The sequence below is a fragment of the Mauremys mutica genome, chromosome 8, assembly GCF_020497125.1.
Source record: "Mauremys mutica isolate MM-2020 ecotype Southern chromosome 8, ASM2049712v1, whole genome shotgun sequence".
Classification (NCBI taxonomy): domain Eukaryota; kingdom Metazoa; phylum Chordata; order Testudines; family Geoemydidae; genus Mauremys; species Mauremys mutica.
The window spans coordinates 95,860,915-95,880,325 of record NC_059079.1 but is presented as its reverse complement, the minus strand read 5'-3'; the positions used below and the strand labels follow the sequence as shown (position 1 = coordinate 95,880,325).

At 39.3% G+C, this 19,411-nt stretch overlaps 1 protein-coding gene across 1 annotated transcript in view; it reads right to left on the bottom strand.

Moving 5' to 3' along the window:
- The window catches only part of AFF4 (AF4/FMR2 family member 4), a 74,645-nt gene that overhangs the window by 45,903 nt on the left and 9,331 nt on the right, over window positions 1–19,411 (bottom strand). The window contains exons 2-4 of the mRNA XM_045027022.1: window positions 6,102–6,195; window positions 5,477–5,603; window positions 431–1,225 (exon numbers count right to left, since the gene is read on the bottom strand). Of these exons, the coding sequence (XP_044882957.1) occupies window positions 431–1,225; window positions 5,477–5,599 (918 nt within the window). The 5' untranslated portion in view covers window positions 5,600–5,603; window positions 6,102–6,195. The remainder of the gene's footprint in view (window positions 1–430; window positions 1,226–5,476; window positions 5,604–6,101; window positions 6,196–19,411) is intronic.

The window sequence follows — 19,411 nt, the reverse complement described above, 5'->3', positions numbered from 1 at the left end:
GAAAACTGTAGATGCACAACAATTACTACACTTCAAAAGATAATTTGGTTTATGCCACAATCGAACATAACAGAGTAAAGTCCATTACATACAACTCATCAGAAACAACCAGAGACCATAAAAGCTCCAACATGGTATGCAATTATGTAAAAACCATAACATGCACATTGGGGATGTAGAAGGAAATAAACAAAATTCTCCTTAAAATACAAAAGAAAAATGTGTGACTTCCCACTGACAAACTACAAAGTTGCTTCCCTTTCCAATGGGAAGTCCTGTATTTTTATAGTAAGTTAATGGAAGCCATATAGGCTGGGATTTTAAATGGAGCCTATAGAAATTAGGCACCCAACTCCCTTAAGCACCTCTGAAAATCCCAGCCATTGATGCTGAAAAAAGATAAAACCCCCAAAACTTAATACCAACTTACATCTAGTGGTTGAGAAGGTATTTTAAGCTTGGTTAGATGTGCTTTGCTGCTAGGCTTCAGCTCACTCATGCTGTTGCTATGAGTTTGACTACTGTAGTGTTCAGAGGACAACTTTGGTTCCATAGACTCCTGTCCATCCATGGGCCTTACATAGGCAGTGGGCTTCTGCAACATTGAACTGGACTTGGACATTAGTGAAGGAGGAAAAGACTGGTTAGAGTGCTGTCCACTTGAAAATGAAGGTACACGGGAAGGTGAGTCCCAGTTGGCATCAGGATCCCGTGGAGATTTTGAGCGCTGATGTTCCTTGCTATGATGATCACTTCCATGAGACCTGGAATGGCTGGAGCTCAATGAAGAAACAGCAGGTGGTTTTCCAGGGCTGGAAGAACGGGATTTAGAGTGTTCTGATCCATGCTGGCTTTTTTTGCGGCTGCTGCTACTACCACCATATGAGTCACGGTCATGCCTCTGGCCACTGCTGCTAGTGTTATTGCCACTGCTCCGCTGACTACTGTGCCCCGTTTGTAAACCTGAGGACCGTTTCTGCGATTGGGAGGAAGTGCTAGGTGCTGGTCCTACAGGAGTCCATTTGCTACTCTGATGAGAGCTGGTACTGTGTCTCTGTTCACCAAAGAAACTTTGGTTTGATTTTTCATCTGGCGTTGATGGTACTGTTGGTTTGGGAATACCAACAAGCTTTTGTAGAGATCTGTCTCCTATAAGATCCTTCATTTCATCATAATTTCCAAGCATGCTCTGAATACGGTTAGACAGTTGATCTTCTTTGCTGGTCTGTGCAAAGTTAACAAATATAAGATTAAAAATACATTTAAAAAGTATTTTTAAAATGAGATTCCTAAATCTAAACTATACACAACTTGGCTTATGTAAGCTGACTTGACACAAAACTAGAGTAGTAAACCCAAACTTCAGAATTAAGAACTTAAGTTAGCATCCATCCCAGTTTCACCTCCTGTTCTTAATATTTTAATCCCTTTCAATTTAAATAAATAATTTATTAAGTTTAATACATAAGTAGTAATAAATGGACTCTGCATACCAGTTCAGAGCAGGAAGAGGCTGAGATTTTTCAGTGTTGTCAAACGGAGCTAGGCACTCAGCTCCTATTGGTGACTGGGAATCCCAATGAAAATTTTTAGAGAAGTACTAAGTTATTCTCCTAATTAATACACAAAGAACTATGTAGTTATTATTCCCTTCTGATTTATAAAGCTCGTCATCTTATTTTTAAGATTTCACTCATCCTTTTAAATTATTTTATCTTTACTCTCTCCCTCGTCTGTCTTCAAACTATACATATTTTATTCTTAAAGGCTGAAAATCCCACAGAGTAAAAGACCATTTGGCTGTGCACCACTAAGAAGCAGCCTTCAGTGGGCTAATATAACTAATAGCATATCCATAAAGCTTGATCGAGTTTAACATTAAATGCAGCTTCCTATTACCAAAAAATGGTAGCTAGATTACAGATATTAGTTTATGAAATATCATGGACTGAGTGCAGGGGAAAACATGTAATATTGTAATGGCAGAATCTTCCACACAAACCAAGATCTATCAAAAGTAGACAAGACAACTGACTGGCTAGAAAGTCAAGGAGAAAATTTTGCCTCATGTGTTAGAAACGATTAGAGATTGGCACAAACAAAACCAACCTTATCTATTAATATGAGGCCAGTTCAGCTGTTTTAAATAACGACTGTTCAACTGCCAGATAGGTAAGATGGGCTATTATATGCCATTTTCGATATTCAGTGTCCCCTTCCACACAGTCTTCCACATCCCTCACTGAGCCAAGATGTTTCCATATAGTTCCTGGCTTTAAATCTCACATAGTAGCCACCATTCTTTCAGCAGAGGATGGACTGTGGCTGCCTGCCTCTAGACATTAATGACAGACATCCTTACTGGCACAGCAGGTACAGAGGGAAAAAATATATATATCAGCTAGGCCACCCTGTAGAGGCCCATGCACACTTATTTTGATAGCTTGTGGGGAAATGGTCCAAAGTAGTTTAAGGAAATAAGAAGCCAACAGTTAGAAAGAAAAATGTAATGGAAAGGTTTAAAGAGCCTTAATGCCACAGTTCCTTTTGAATTCTGCTAAAATTCTATGGAAATACAAAATTATTTTTCCTTTAGCCATATGAACAAGGTAGGTGGTTCAAAAGAATGTTTTGTTCAAAGCCCTGAGCTAGGATCACAAAATTCTTATAGAAGAGAGTTGTGAGGAAGTATTGCTGGCCACACAAAAATGGCACTGGCACTTTTAAAGAAAGAATCTAATTATTATTTATGCAGTTCTTACTTATGCACTTCTCAGTTTGGACAAGGAAAACGAACCACTTATTTAACTAGTTTTTGTAGTCAGTTTCTAGTCAACTCCATTCATGCTCTAGCACAATTTTGCGGTATTCATTTGTGAACACAGCAGTGGACGTTTTGTTTAAGTATCTTTCTAGTAGAATTGTTTCTAGAACCTGGGCCAAAGTTTGGCTGTGTTTATCAAAGACATGAGTTCTATACAGTATAGCTTTAGGTTGGTGATGAACAATTGTACCAGTGATATTACTCCTGGGGGAATTCTGAGTCACTGCATGCGTGCAGAATTCATGTCCTCTGCAGATTTCTTTGCTTCCCTGCAGAAAAATGACACTCTGACAGGGAACCAAAGGGAAGCTGCAAAAGCAGTCATGCACCACTCCCTAGCTGCACAGGTACATCGTTTCAGGCAACCAGAGGAGGCGGCAGAGAGGTAAATCACCGCAGGGCTGGGGATACCCCAGCTAGTGGTTCCTACCCTGAGCTGGGATCAGCTGATAGTCTCAGCTGGGCTGGAGGCAGAAGAGGACAGGACTTTCTCTTCCCTTGCAAGGAGTGGCTGGGGCTGTGTCAGACCCAACCCCAGCTGCAGGAAGCTCAGCATCCTCTTCTGCTTCCTGCCCTCATCGCTCCTCAGCTGCAGGGGGAGCGGTCACTGTATGAGGAGCTGCTCTTGCATCTGCCTAACCCCCGTGCATCCGGACCTCCCACACCCAGACACCCCCACCAAGCCTCACCCCATACACCCAGAACCCCCCTACCCTTTCATACCCAAACCCCACCACATTGAACCTCAACCCCTGCATCTGGAGCCTCTTGCACCCAAACCCCCTGCCTCCAGCCCCTACCCCTGCACGCAGACCACCCCCCACTGAGCTCCCTGCACTTAAACCCCTGCCACCATCCTGAGCCCCCACATCCAGATCCCCATGCCACTGACCCCCCTCCCCACCAAGTGCCACCCAGACCCCACTCCCCACCAAGCGCCACTCCCCCAACACCCAGATCCCTCCACTGAGCTCCAAGCACTTTCACCTGGAAGTCCCTGCAGAGTCCCATTGCCCCTGCACCTGGAAACACCCCCCCACACACCACCAAAAAAAGCCTCTATGCATTGAGATCACCCACACACCTAGGCCCTTCACTGAGTTGCCTGCACCCAGATTGTCCCACACAGAATCCTCTCACCCCGCAAGTGGATCTCCCGCCCCAGAGCCTCTCCACACTTGGATCCTGCCTGGTTGAGCCTGCCTGCCCCACACCTTGTGCACCTTGTGCAGAGGGGCAGGGCCCCAGGGTGTTTCTGGGGCAGGCCCAGGCCTTTTGCTGTGTCAGGGTCCGGTGCAGCCTCATCACCTAGTCCGTGAGGAGGCTGCAGGGTGATCTCCCACCTTCAGGCAGCCAGTGGCCTGTGCTCCCCACTGCCATGCTGGAGCCTCTGCATTTATTTATTGACAAATAAAACCTGCATAATTTTAAAATATGATGTGCAGAATTTTTAATTTTTCATGCAGAATGCCCTCAGGAGTATAGTATTAAGAACCTCAAATACTATCAGTAGACTAGATAGCAGGGGTTCAAAAAAAGCAATCCCTGAACTAATCTTTCAGACTGAGGCTATTTCTCTAATAGCCCTTAAGTGAATTTTAAGGCCAGTCTGCCCTAAAAAGGTTATACTGGTAGAATTAAGTCAGTTAAGGGTGTGATTTTTGTTTTTATTGATACAGTTCTACTGGTCCGAGCCCTAATGTGCAGCTATACCAATTCTGTTTACCAAACTGGAATAAGCACTTCTCTGCCAGTATAACTATGTCCATACTAGGAGGCTTAACCACTTTAACTATAACAGTAACATTAAAGCAGCAAAACTTTCTTGTCTAATACAGACAAGACCCAAGTCTCATTTCCTCACTTACCAGAGGAGAGTACATTGAAAGAATTTTTTTTAAAAAGGTTCTTGAATACTAAAGAATTAAAATCATGGATGTCATTACCTTACCCTTCCAAAATTAGTTTCTGCCTCAGACACAAATATTGTTCATCTATAGGTGTTGAGTGTGGCCTAAATAGATCCTTGGGAGAGACTTTAGTGTGGGTTTAAAGTCATGGGTAGAGACTTTAAATAGTTCGTAAAGAAAAGAAAAAAAAAGTTACACCAAACCCTGAATTACGCTCACAATAGTCAATTAATTTTAAGGAACCTGGCTATATTAAATTGTGGTAACCCCAGATTATTAAGCAGTTTTGTATTTAAAAATCAACCTGCTAGTCAAACTTCCTGTTCCTGGGTTTACCTGTAGCTAGAGTACTGTGGATGAAGGTTAGTATGCTAAACAATAAGCTAAAAAGCATTTAAAAAAAAAAAAAGCTAGCCACCATAACAGACTTGACCAACATTTGAAATGTTTTGGGTGGCTGGAACAAATTCAGAAGGAAACTGAAAAGTTAGCTGAAGTTTCATTATCCTTTTCAGCACATCCTTTCAAATAAAGCAGTGCCTTTATTCTTCAGTGATATTTTGAGCATCTATTAGTCCTGCTACCTAGTAACCATCCATCCTCACATTCAAGCCCTGCTTCTTATCACTGTCACAAGAACTGTGCACTAGAAAAATTCACATAAAAAAGTCTAGAAACCAAATAATTAAAAATATGGCTTTTGCTACAAGGAACTGCATTTTTAATAATAGCATAAACTCACAACTTTATATGGTTCAGCAAAGAGAGGAGAGTTAGGTGGAAAGACTTCTTCGCCCTGTTGAATTTCTTGATTTCGCCTTTCCCTTTCTTTCATACGCAGCACATTCCGGTCTTCACGGTTCATGTTGCTATGAACAAAAACATAATTTCTGATCACAGAAAAGAAGTGAGGAATGAAAGTGAACAGAGCTAGTTCCATTGTATGCAGTTTGCCAACAGAATGGTTCAATTGAAGAATCCCCTTATGACAGCAGGAGATATCCAAAATTGAACAGAAGTTTAATTAAAAAACAGCTGGCATCTGTATTTGCTATAACCTGCAATCAGCAACTAGCTTATATCTGTAAAACTGGTAGAGCTTAGGCAATGATCAAAAATAGAAAAATTCACACAGAATCCATAGGTGAACGAACCCCTACTCCTCCAAACCATTTCACCTGCATAATTATTTTAAGTTAGAATAAGCTGGTTTAAAAAAAGTAGTATGATTTGCCATTCACTGTTAAAAGCTTCCACCACTTTTTTCCTTTTAATATCCCCTGAGTGTTTCCCCCATTCAGTATACAACCCCCACCCACACTCCATCCCTTCCCGTGTCCAATGCTTGGCCTCTACTTTTGCTCTACCTTATTTTGCTTTGTTTTTGTCCCCAACACAGCTTCTTTGGTGTCCATCCTCTATCGTAGTTAGACCTCAGCTTTGCTCTTGTTTCTAGGTTCCCTAAAAAACGACATTTCTGCTCTAAATACATATTTCAGCAAACACCTCAGTTACAGCAATATTGCAGCCTCTCGTCCACTGTCCTGTCATATAGTCAGTAATCACTAATCGTTATGGGTTAAGAAACTGGAAATTTCTCTTTAAGAAAAAGTTTACTGAAATCTAACTTAGGAGATGTCTGCTTCAACTGACACACTGCTTTAATTATAAGCACTAAGGCCAAATTAAAAAAAAAAAAAGGATGTCTAAAAAGTGTCTCTTTGAACTTGAGAAAGCATAAAGACAAAGTAATTAGGGAAACAAGACTATGAATAAGATGGCACTAGTAGTGATGTTTGTGTGTACTATTCTTCTACAAAAGTCGTAAGTGTAAATCAACATTCAGTTATTTATGTAGCACCACATATGCAAGGTGTTTTACTCAAAGAAGAAATTAGTGGTTTCTGAAAGATGCTACAGTCTAAAGATCAAACAAAATAAAAAGTTACATTATTTCAAGAGACCATTATTTGACAGTTTAGACAACTGCCCAATTATTTTCAAAATGTTTGCTGAAGTATTCTATTTTAAATCTACATGATAAAACAGTTACTCTATTCTAAATAAATTAGTCGTCTTCAATTTCTATTACTCAACCTTTTAAATATTTACTTTAGCTTACTTTCACTGTAATTTTTCTCTATATTTAGCTTCATTCGGATTGTCTCATACTTTATGTTAGTATAATGAACTTTAAGAGATACTGAAAAAGTAGATTAGGGCCAAAATACAGTTTTAAGCTTGATTAGTGGAAACATTCAATTTAAAAAGAAAATTGATAGATTTTGGTTGTACTTAAGTATTTCCCAGCAGTGTCTACAATGCAAACAGAATAAGAGTGTGTGTCCGTTCAGACCATGTCTTGATGGGCAAAAACGATATTTCTTAATTGTGGTAGCTTAACACCAGGCTACAAAATTGTCAGCTAGAAAACCTTTGAATGTACTACTCTGCATCTTCAGGAATGTTAACATGAACAAAAAGCTCTGATAAAATGATTGAAAGCCATTCAGCTTATCTGTTCTTCAAGACTGAGCCCTATAAAAACTGGCACCTGGGAAATGAAACTGACTAGTTCACTTTGATTGTCCAAACTGAACAGCAAAAAATAAACTAAATTTTCTTAAAATGGCTACTAATTTAAGGTTTTTGTGACAAAGGAAAGATAAGGGATTCTTTAATTTAAAAGAGAGACAATACACATGATACACGGAACCTGGAAAATTCATTTCAACTTGATCATGGATATAGAATTGAGAGATAAGATCCTTCCTTGGGCTAGTATCCTGTCTTCCTATAAAATGTATTGAAAGAAAAAGACATTATAGACAACACGAATCTCAGATTTAATTATACAGACTGTTCAGTTAAAAGCCACCTAGAACAGCTGCATTTAACTTCTGTGCCTGTTGACTATAAAATGTAAATTTTGATTAATCCTTTCGGCTTTACTTTTTGTTGCTTATCCTAGAATACTTTATCCATATGGGTAATCTAGGCACACCTAGAAGACATTCAATTACTACAGTTTAGAAACATCTAAAGTTTAATTAACATTTAAGCAGACTTAACATTTGCAGCTATTTAAAAATATGGTATAGTGTTCGTAATGTAATAATGAGGGGAAAAAATTGATCAGCAATAACTTTTACAAATGAAGACCTGGAGCATCTTCCAACCTTACATTAATAATTAGGACTATCCAAACTAAGTAACGGAAATAGTCTTTTACTGCACTGAGGGACTGCAATGTGTGCAACAACTTCAGGTGAAAAGACAGTAAAGATGGAAATCTTGGTTTGGGAACTGAGTTCAGTCAGGGGCAACACTGGAGTTAAACTGGCTCTCTCAGCTCACACTACTAAATCTATGGAGAATGGGTAATTAGAAATATTAGACAAGCTACCTGAATTTCTCTCTTCCACTAACCCCCATCTTAAACATTATAGTAAAAGAAAAATTTCTTCACAGGTGGTGGATTTGGATTGTATTTGTTTCACTGAAGCCAATAGTTTAAAAGGGATTCAAAAAATCAGATAAAACTTCAGTACTTCCAGTGAATAACAGCCATTAAAATCATTACAAGTTTGCATACTGGCATTATGTTAATAGATTAAACTAATGGGCTGTTGGTTTGGTGGATTTTCATAACTATGTAAGTTATCTCAGCTCCCTGGTTGAACAATGGGCAGGCACTATACAGCTACAAGATGATCACCTGAGAAACAGATGCAGGTCTATGCTCAAACAAAACTAGCAAGATGCAAAGATACTTTAAAAAGCAAATGACAAAGGTATGTCTATTAAAATCAGTACTGCTATTAATTAACTAGTTTTGCAAACTCCTTTAGGTTAAGGCTTTTACAGCCAAATTATAATTCTCAGTTAATTATTTTTTTAAACTAGTTAAAAACTATAAATGACTTTCATCAAAATTAAATATTCTACACAGTTGGTTCATTAAGTTTATAACAACCAAAAGTGATTCTGCTATGCTCTGATCCTCTTTCCTCAATTCCAATGTCAAAATGCAAGAACTGGAGCACACACGAAAACCTGGGGGTGTCTCACTAAGAAAGCACATTAATAGTCAGACATCACATGAAACCCAAAAAAAACACTGACTAAACACTGAATCCGGCTGTGTCCAGTTGTTGGGTTTTATGTTAAAAAGAAACTGTTTTAAGCTGAAACCTATTACCAGCTGATCTTTATCTAAAAGATATCCTTATTGCCACCTCACTCCACCCTCTCACTCAACATCTTATTTCTCATTTTCACAGTCCTCCTTAGTGTGAGATGGGTATGTCTTCACTTCACTGCAGTTACCCCGGGTGATCGTAAACCAGGGTGTGAGTACACACGTTAGCCTAGTCTGGGTCTGAGCAGTTACACTGCAAAGCGCTACCCAAGTTACCATGTTTTTACTGGTACAGCACTCCCCCCTGCATCTCTTTAGGACTTCTGGGAGCATATCCCATGGTTCTATGCAATGCAGTAAGCTGAGCTGCCCAATTAATTGTGGGAGAATGTGGTCTCTTCTGGGCACACAAGGGGAACCGTGGACAGTCACTGCCAGACTATCACCACACAAGTGCTTTAGCCTGCATCCTTACTGCACAGTGAACAGGTTACCAGCCCAAGTGAAAGCCCCCAGGTTCTAACTCACAACCCCTCACAGGCTATAGCTGGGTTGAAAGCATCACTAAACTCAAAAGCCGTGGTTCTCAAACTTTTGTACTGGTGACCCCTTTCACACAGCAAGCCTCTGATTGTGACCCCTCCCTTTATAAATTAAAAACACTTTTTTATATTTAAAACACTATTATAAATGATGGCGGTGATCATCATCAAGTTACCACAGTGGTATCTGAGGTTCCAGCGTTTTCCCCTGTACTATTACTTAAAAGTAGAAACAACTGTGATAATGGAGTATCTCTCTCTTGTCAGTAGAACAAGGTGGTACGGTAATATCTTTTACTGGACCAACTTCTGTTGGTGATAGAGAGAAGCTTTCAAGCTACACAGAGCTCTTCCTCAGGTCTATAAAAGATACTTAGTGTCACAGCTAAATACAAGGTCAAACAGAAAATGTTCTAACTACTTATGCTAAATTACAGTATCTATTTGACCTGGTACTTAGCTGTGACACTACCTTTTATAGACCTGAGGAAGAACTCTGTGTAGGTTGAAAGCTTCTCTCTCTCACCCCAACAGAGAGTTGGTCAAATAAAAGATATTACTTCACCCTCTTGTTTCTTTAGTATCCTGCAACCCACACAGCTACAACAACAACTCTGGACACAACAAGAGATATGCTGACTTTCTAGACTTGTGCTCTCTGTACGCTCAAACTTTCCTCTAAATTCAACTTAAAATACAAGGACAGAATTATAAAATCATCATGAGAATGGTGAAGTGAGGGTTACTTAAATCCCTGCTGCCATGTTATAAAGAGAACCATTTCTTCTTACATCAGTACTTAAGAAATGTCTCTAGTATAGTTTCTCATACAATACTAGAGACAATGATGAGGAAGCAGAGTACACACTTATTCTGAAAAGGTTTGGTATTTATTTTTTCCACTGGCTCATGGTGCACCAACTAAAGACAGCTATGCAAAGCAAGTCAGAGTAACCCATCTGAGTCTCAAGTGGTGCAAAGTCTTGGAGGCTTTCATCTTTCACTAAATCACGAACAGCTGTTTTTATTAACCACACATCTTAAATCTGACAGGAATAAAGCGAAGACAAGGAAGTAGGCACCCTTTCCACCCAAGTATTACTGGCAACATGGTGAAAGGCGATGGATCACTTGGTGATTACCTGTTCTGTTCATTCCCTCTGGGGCACCTGGCCTTGGCCACTTTCGGAAGACAGGATACTGAGCTAGATGGACCTTTAGTCTGACCCAGTATGGCTGTTCTTATGAAAGACATCAAGATAAAGAAATCTCTTTTTAGGCGCATGTCTAGGGATAGGCTTAACATCCTCTCTTCTCACCATGTCTCCCCCTACTAAAAAAAAAAAAAATCACAGAAATCAAAGAGTTCATTAATTCAGAATCCATCCCTTCATAAGTTCATCATGCTCCCTCACTGACAGCTGCATTGCTCAGTTTTCTTAGACCCATTAACGTAGCAATAAAAGACATAGCTGCCAAAACTGGGTGCCCAAGTAATCCCACACCCAGCATTCCATACAGAAAGATAGCCCTAACTCCAACTTTTCAACAAGGCATTAGTGGGTCTTTAAAGCATGTCTACAACACTTTTGCCTTGTATCCTCCAAAAGTACTCATTTGCACTCAAGGGTTTCTTTTTCTAAAACTGGTTTCATAAAGCAAGAGATGAAGCAATAGCCATTCATTTATTCAGTGCTGCTTAATTGGCTGTGATGAAACAACAAAATCTGGTTTGACAACATTTAGCCATGAACGATAAACAGTCTTCAGAGAGAATACACATACAGTATCTAGCTCTTCATGTTGGACACACCCGGTTTCATCAACTATATTAGACATTTTTCACTATATTTCAAATAGAAAAGTAGAAAATTCTGTCCTCTTTCGCAATACTCAAGATGTAGAACGACACCCCAGAATCCTGTAGTTTACACTTTAGAGGCCCACTCTGTTTTCACAAATTATTTACACGGACATAGGGGGAAAAAAACAAAAAAAACTGGAATCCTTTTTGTATTTCATTGACAGCCCAGCAGATTAATGATCACACGTGCTCCCATGGCTTAATACTGGAAGTGTAGCAACTTACTACAAAACTTGCCACCAAGTTCTTTGCACAGGCTAAAATGCTACAATGTATCAACTTGCAACACAAGTACTCCCAAACTGAAGAACCCAAAAGATCTGCAAAACCCATGAGAGAATATATTCTAGAGTAGTCAGGATAAGAGTTCTACAAATGCTACAGAAAACTGATAGCCAAGCGCTGTATTAATTTGCTATCATAGGGTATATCTACACTGCAATTAGACACCCATGGCTGGCCTATGCCACCTGACTTGGGCTATGGGGCTGTTTAATTGCGATTTAGATGTTCAAGCTTGGGCAGGGTCCTAGAGCCCAGGCCTACATGTCTACACCACAATTAAATAGCCCCTTAGCCAGAGTCAGCTGGCATGGGTCATCCACAGATTTTTTTTAACTGCAGTGTAGACATACTCCATGAAACCTCCTCTCCTTTCACAACCCACCAAGACAACAGTGTTTGATGGAAAGGTGATGGTGCCTTAGGTGAAGCACATCTAGTGGATGGTGCTCAACTGTAGATCTCCTTCAGAGATCAAAGACTGAGCCCAACCCTGGACATTTTCAAAGAATGATGCAAATCAGCTTTTTCACAAGAGCCTTCCCCCAATAATTATGCTGAAGAACAAGCCAACGTTATTTCAGACACAGGAGAGCGAAAGAGAAATAATTATCTGATGCAAAGAAGAAAAGTATGGTTTAACAGACCAGCCTAAAGCAATCTGTTTTTTTGTATCTGGCTCCTATCTACTACGGTAATGCATTCCATGAGTGAGTAAAAATGATTTTAAAAGGTGATTAAAGTGACATCACTGCACATGACTTCATTGCACTGGAAATGCAAGGTATGCATAGGTAAACCAAAATCTTGGCAAATTACTGCAAGATGGATTCAATTAAATAGGTATTAAAGGTAACATTTAGTTTGAAGCTATTTCTTTTTTTCTTGGCCAGGGAAAAAACAGTAAGTAAAACACTCCCTTCCATTGTGAAAGGGAAGGCCTATTGTACACAAAGCAGCTTTGCACAATGTAGTGTGTACAAACAGAAAACTTTATCTAAAGTACACAGAGAAGCGTTGACAGGAAATCACAGAGACAGAAAAGGAAGATTTTGGATCCTCTGAACCCACTCATTTTTACAGATTGAGGGTTTTTTTTGTTGATGATGTTCGTTTTTTTTAAATATCCATTAAAATACTTTAGGCGCAAAGTTATCCTAGACATGAAGATCCTACACTTGGTTAAAAGTATTATGGTTTTCACAAATAAGATTAGTAAGAGGTTATTAAAACTGGTAGCTAAAATTGCAGCAACACCAAGTAACTAAGAGCCAGAGATAAATTACACAGAACTCTGAAAATATTGTTACATATGGTTAAAGCCGCAGGAAAAGTAAATCTTGCTAACTTTGCAAAGAACAAAATACCCCATTTTATTTCCACATTCCTTTCCCTCGTATTTCTTAACAAAAGGGCTGCAGTTTTCTCTAGGCTCTGATAAATATAGAAGCTGTATTCCATGTAGGGGGGGGGGAATCTTATTTGGATTGGGATACCTCCAACTATGAGCTTTATTTGCTCTACAAGGAAGGAATTTACTATACCAAATAAGTTCTTAAGTTATAACTCAAGGATTGCAATAAATTCGTGATTACACACATGCAGAGAGATCATATTCACACTTGGTCATAAGAGGACTTGAGCCCATAAATTCACTTTGATAAGGAAGAAACACTCCTCTTTTTACTTAAACTCCACCTCTAACAAGGAGGGATCTCCTCTTCCATAAATATCTCTGAGGAAAAATATTAGTCAAGCAAAACACAGGCTACTTCAGCAGTGAAACCCTGAATATAAAGGAATCTAATATTTGTTCTACATTATCCTTCATGTGAAAGGAACTAAAACTGTACGTTCCGCCATGAGATCGGCATATAATAAAGAAAGAGTGGGAGGCAAACACACTGATCAACACATTGCGATCTTGTCAGCACTCAAGATAAGCAGGGTTAGGCCTGGTCAATATTTGAATGAGAAGCTTCCAAGGAACAAAAAAGTGGTGATTCGCTGTGTGGTGATTTTCCCTCCAAGTTAACTCTGAACCAATATTCCAGAATGGTAAAAGGATATACTGTAATGCTGAAGATGCTCACTCCGAGATGAGACAGAATGGTCCTAAGCACTTTTGGCCAAGTAAAGTTAGCAGTAGCAGGGTATTCATTCTTGTGCCCTGGCCAAATTACAGTTTGGGTTATTACATCCTGCTCTGTAGTTTCAACTGGATGTGGTATTCATCACTTTCTTCCCTTAACCATTATATAGTATTACAGTGCACTATTAAACAGCTATCATTTTTACCCCAGAAACCTCTGCATCTCAGTGGTGGATGAAGTGATCTTTGTACATAATTTGTCATCATACAACCCATTTGTAAAGGGTTCTTGGATTATTTAGAAAAAAGGAGGCCATATAAATATAGTACTACTTTTATTAAGCCAGCAATTCAGACTTGAAATGGGTATACATTCTAACATGTTGAAGACTAGTGATATTCTAAGCAAGGATTACACTTTGACCAAACTATAGGAAATTAAAAAACACTAAAAATCTGATTTTGGGGGGGGGGGTAAAAAGTCAAATTATGGGGCAGCTCTAGCAGCACCAGAGTTAAGGTTGCAACATGGTTTCTGTTTAAAGGCAAATTTCCAATCTTCACCCAAAAATACACATAAAAATGTTTAATAAACTAGTATATCCATATAGAATTTATGGTGCAAATTTGAAGTAATTTGCTCCAGGGGTTCGCAGTATACAGGTCACCCACCAAAATTCTTAAAATCAGAAAATTATCACCTTGTGCAGGTGTTGGGGGAGAGAGGAGGCAGCTGTGGCTCCACAAATGAATCTCACTGAGGCATCAGCTTGATACCTGGTGCCTAGTACCAAGAACAAGCTCCAAAAATTAAACAGTTCTATATAGCAGTTCATTCTTGGCTCTGCAGGCTGAGACTCCTCAACTGAGCTAGTAGCCCTGAGAGCAGCTGGTAGCCATACTCCTGAGAGCAGCTGGCACTGGTTCTCATTCCTCCCACTGCCTCCTCCAAATGAAACAAACCCACAGCTATGAGCTTCGCTTTTCTGACTGCTCCCTGTCCGTTGGTATGTTTGTGGGGCAGGCAGAGCAAAGAGTTGCAGGGCTCCCGGAAGTAGAGTTCCTAGCTTTGCACTTCCTGCAAGAGGAGCAGCAGACACATTCACAGCCCCTCAACTGACAGTTCCTCCTCTACCCTTTGTCCACTCAAGCCTAAGAGATGCCATGAAGGAACTAAGAAAGAGAGAAGAGTTGACAGTTGAGGGGCACAACTACCAGTTCCTCTCTTTGGACTGCTGTCCCAGGTAGTCACTTGGAAGCTGTGTGCCTTTGAGCCATTCAGCTATCAGCTCTCACCCTCTGTCACCCACATAAATCCACTGGGGGGAAGAGGAGGACGGAGGAAGAAGAATGTCTTTCGGGAACAACCACACGACCTTGACTCTCCCCCTGTGGGGATGCCAGAAAGAAATCATAGTACTTCACATTCTTTACTAAAACTGCCATTTTTTCTATGCCTACTACAGCTCCAGATCAGGTCTCCTATTCATAAAGTCCAATAGATCCTTATGTGCTGTTTGTAGCTCCACTGATCCAGGCAGTACTAGCTGCTGATCAAAATGGAAAAAAGTGGGCAGAATTAAGGTTGTGTGGCAAATGAAGCAGCACACTAACTGTACTGCTAGTTTTTGCATATTTGTGACTTATGCAACATGACTACATTCTTTTCAGGGATATGTGGGGGAACCTTAATTAGGCATTTCTTTGTTCTCTAACAATTGAGTTTGGAGTTCTAAGTCCTACAGTCCAAAAGAATATGGGAAGAAAAAAGACAAATGTGAAGCACAAGCCTTAACTCTAATTAGATTTTTGTAAGTGAACAGATACTTGAAACAACCTGATTTAGTTTTTTACATGGATCTTAATTCATCAGACCTAAAGCCAACTGGATTTTACAACCAAAGGATCAAATTCTCCACATCTTTTCAATTCTAGGTCACTAGTGGTTGTTATAATTAAGTACAATGGAAAGAAACTCTAAAGTCAGATTCTTAGATGTGGTTAGGTCCTGTCCACAAAGGCAAGATCAAGCCATGTTATAACATGGTCTCCCAACAAAGTTTTGCTGTTTAAGTCAAGCAGTATTAAGTCTCCATAGTCCTGTTTATACATGTCTTTAACTTTTGCTTCAAATGCTGGAACCAAGGCAACATTTAAGTTTAATTATGTGAAGCTTGTTTATGCACCAAACATTAATATGACTAACATGGCTTTGACTTCTTTACACTATACAACTTCAGTTGAAAGCATCACATTTACTGCTATGAATCCTGTGGCACTGGGGTTAGGAAAGGAGTTGACTTTTCATGAAGTCCCCAGTAAGCTGTTTTGACTTTTGAACCTCCTTATATTTTTCTAACACAAGACATGAACCAGTATACATCAGCTTTGGGTCTAGTCAAATCATTTGCAGGAATATAACCCCATATTCTTCCAGGTGAGATGTAAAGGAAAAAACAAGGTTTATTTCAGACAACTGGTTCACCCTCTCTCCTCTGCTCTCACCAGTTCTCTGGACCTTACAAGGACAGTATTGAACAGTAAACACAAAATAGCAAATCTCAGAACAGAGCAAGTCTGTCAAACACATCTGGATTTAACTTCCACTTCCCTTGGATTATGGAGATACTGCCTCTCACAATTTCTCATGAGACATTCCATTATGTGTCTATCTTGAATTTCAATTTGTATTTCACTGTCAAGCATCCTATTGATACTGTGCTAAAAAAACAATGTTCAGTTTTGATAAATGTGAACTGAACACTACGTAGCTCACTCAGCTCTTCACAGCATTCATTGTCTCAAGTTTTCTTAAAGGTGGTGAAGCTGTAAGGATAGTTAGTGAACAACTCACTCTTCTCCCAGGAGATATGGTCTCATTCAAACTGGTGTTCCTCTGCAGGAGGAAATGAGTCATGGGGCACCCAAAAGCAGATACAGCACCCTGAGGATATACCCTCAATTTGCTTCAATATTGTTTATCCACTAATATTGCCAGGGCCAAAATATGTTCAGGACCTGAAACAGAATGAATGTCCCACTGGCATGAGGGACTGGCATGATATGCTTTCTGCACTGGTGTTTTACAGGCCTTGGCTGCCTCTGTGTACATCAACTTACAAACTGCATTTAATTATGATTATTGAGGCGCAATATTTGACAGAGTGTCAAAAATGATGCTGGCTATTTCAAAAATAGCTCCATTTCTAGTTCAGACACAGCTTACACATGAAATTGACTATTCATGCTACCTAGTCAGCTTCAAGTTGCTGTTTCCAGCACAAGATTAGTGTGTAGGGGCAAGTGCAATCACAGAGTGGATTCTACAAAGTGCACTCATTCCTCTCATTCTGGAGAGGAAAGCAATCAAGTTATTTCGGATATCCTGTTTCTAATAGCTTTATAAAAGATGAGCAACTAAATGTTTAATTGATTAAAGAGATACATGCTACAAAAAGGGAATAAATAATATGCTTTAAAGGATGAACAGCTGCACATCGTCATTTTATACTTAACAGAATATTTTTAATCAACTTTGTAATAAAAATGTGAACTTCACTATAAAGCTTTTCTGAATACAAAAATTCAATTTTAAGCATTTGCAACATTTCTCAAGGCACTGCATTTCCTATACCTACCTCCCCACTCCCATCACCTCTGCTTTCACACAAGTTAACTGCTTCTACAGAAATATTTTATTCCTATATGCTCAGCAAGATACTTGAGTTGTTACAATTCATAACACCACAACATGCCTACACACTACTGGCCTTTTAGTTTCACTTTTTCCCTCCACCCAGGAGATCCATCTTTTAAACAAATTTATCAGACTTACCATAAGGTCGTCATGTTTTCAAGTTTTATGCCCCAAAAATGGGAAAAATCAAATATTTGCAAAATAAACTACTGAATAACAAACAAGTTTCTTTCCCGGATGTCAGCTGTATAAACAATGCTCCTTTAAGCCGTAAATGCTGTCTAAATGACTACCAAAGTACATAGTTATCTTGTTTAAGAAGTGGTATTAAAGACCATCACACCCAAAAAAAGAAAAGATTTTCACAGATCAGCAAAGGAAGCAGAAGATGCCTGCAGCAAAAAAGAAATGCAGGTTCTTCCATCACTAGCAATCTTTAAATAAAGACAAACACTGCTAAATGCAATTCACTCATCTAGAATGATGAAGTGAAGTTTCAAAGAAATAATCTGTCTAGTGTAATTTGCATAACAGTGGCCAAGTTAATGTCAGAATGTTTGACCAGCCCACATATATAATTTGATATCAAGTGGTAACTTTTTTTTAAAATGCTTCACAAGCAATGCCTCGCTTAACCTATAAATAGCAATCCACTGAAAGACCATAAATATAGTCTAGTCTCTAGTGTCTTATGTAGGTCAGCATGAGGCATTATTTGAACTTCCATGCTAAATTAATATAGTCAGAATGACATAAGGGGCTCTCCACTGTAAACAAAGAGAAGGAAATTAGGTCTATTGGCAGACTCAATCAACCCAGTTTCAAAAAAGTTATATTGCCATTTACTGGAAAAGGTTCTCAACTATAATGATACACTCGTTATTCTCTACCTAGAGTTTTATAACAGTGCTCATCACCAAATTATCTTAATTTCTTCACACCCTCAATAGTGGAGTTGAGAACACTCAGTCCCTGACTGATACATGCCTGGGGGTTCTCATTGTGTTGAGTTCCAGACTAAACTAGATTTTCTATTTTCCCAGAGCCAGCCATAAAAAAAAGTATTTCTTCCCACCCTGAAATGATCCAGAGGATAATTCTTTACAGTCTGTTGTGAGAAGACACTCAAATTTACACACTCTTATGGAGATACCAGTCAATCCTTTGATCTAGCCAAAATGGTGCTTACCACAAAACATGCCTAGAGGAGCTGGATGAGAACACAAAGGTGGCTGTATGCCACAGTTGCCATTACACTCCCAATTTACACTGGGAGCTGAACCAGATGCAGGAACTGGGGAACAGCCTCACAGCTGCTCTAACCTACACCTTGCTGTAGTATGCAGGTATGAGGAGATGAAATACTTGAATGGCAAGTTTTGTTTTTGGTTAAATTAGATTTTTAGTAAGGTTTGTGGAGTTTTATTGAAATATTGGTTTTGTACTGCATAAATATTCAACAGCTGACCATTTCATAATTTTAAAGTTTGTGTTTAATAGCATAGTGAAAATGGTGTTTGGAAAGTCAAGTAAGCAGTAGATTTTCTTCAGTGGATAACATCCCACTAGAGAGCTGGCTAAAGTGAGGTGAAATAATTTTCATGTTACCTTTACCTTCTAGAGGTGAATATTTAGACTAGAATTTTCAGAGGAGCCTAATAGAGTTAAGCACCAAACTCCTATTGGCTTTTATTAAGTCCTTTAAAAATCCCAACCTTAATGCAATTATTTGTATTACCATAGCACCTAAGATCCCTATTCATGGGCCAGGAAGAGCACATTCTGCTAGGGACCATACAATTAGACCAAGAAGATCGTCCCTGCCCCAAGGGGTTTACAGCCTAAGTAAAAATTCCTGGCACTACCCAGCATCCATACATTATCCTACAGTTATTTTATCTTGTGTATTATGGCATCACCCAGAGGCTCCTGATCAGGACTGGGGTCCCATTAATAGACTGTACACACAAAGCTACTATAGCCTCACACTATATAGGTACTGTGTTTCAAAATCCATTCCAGTCCTACATTCTCCTCCTATCTCACCCATCCCTACACA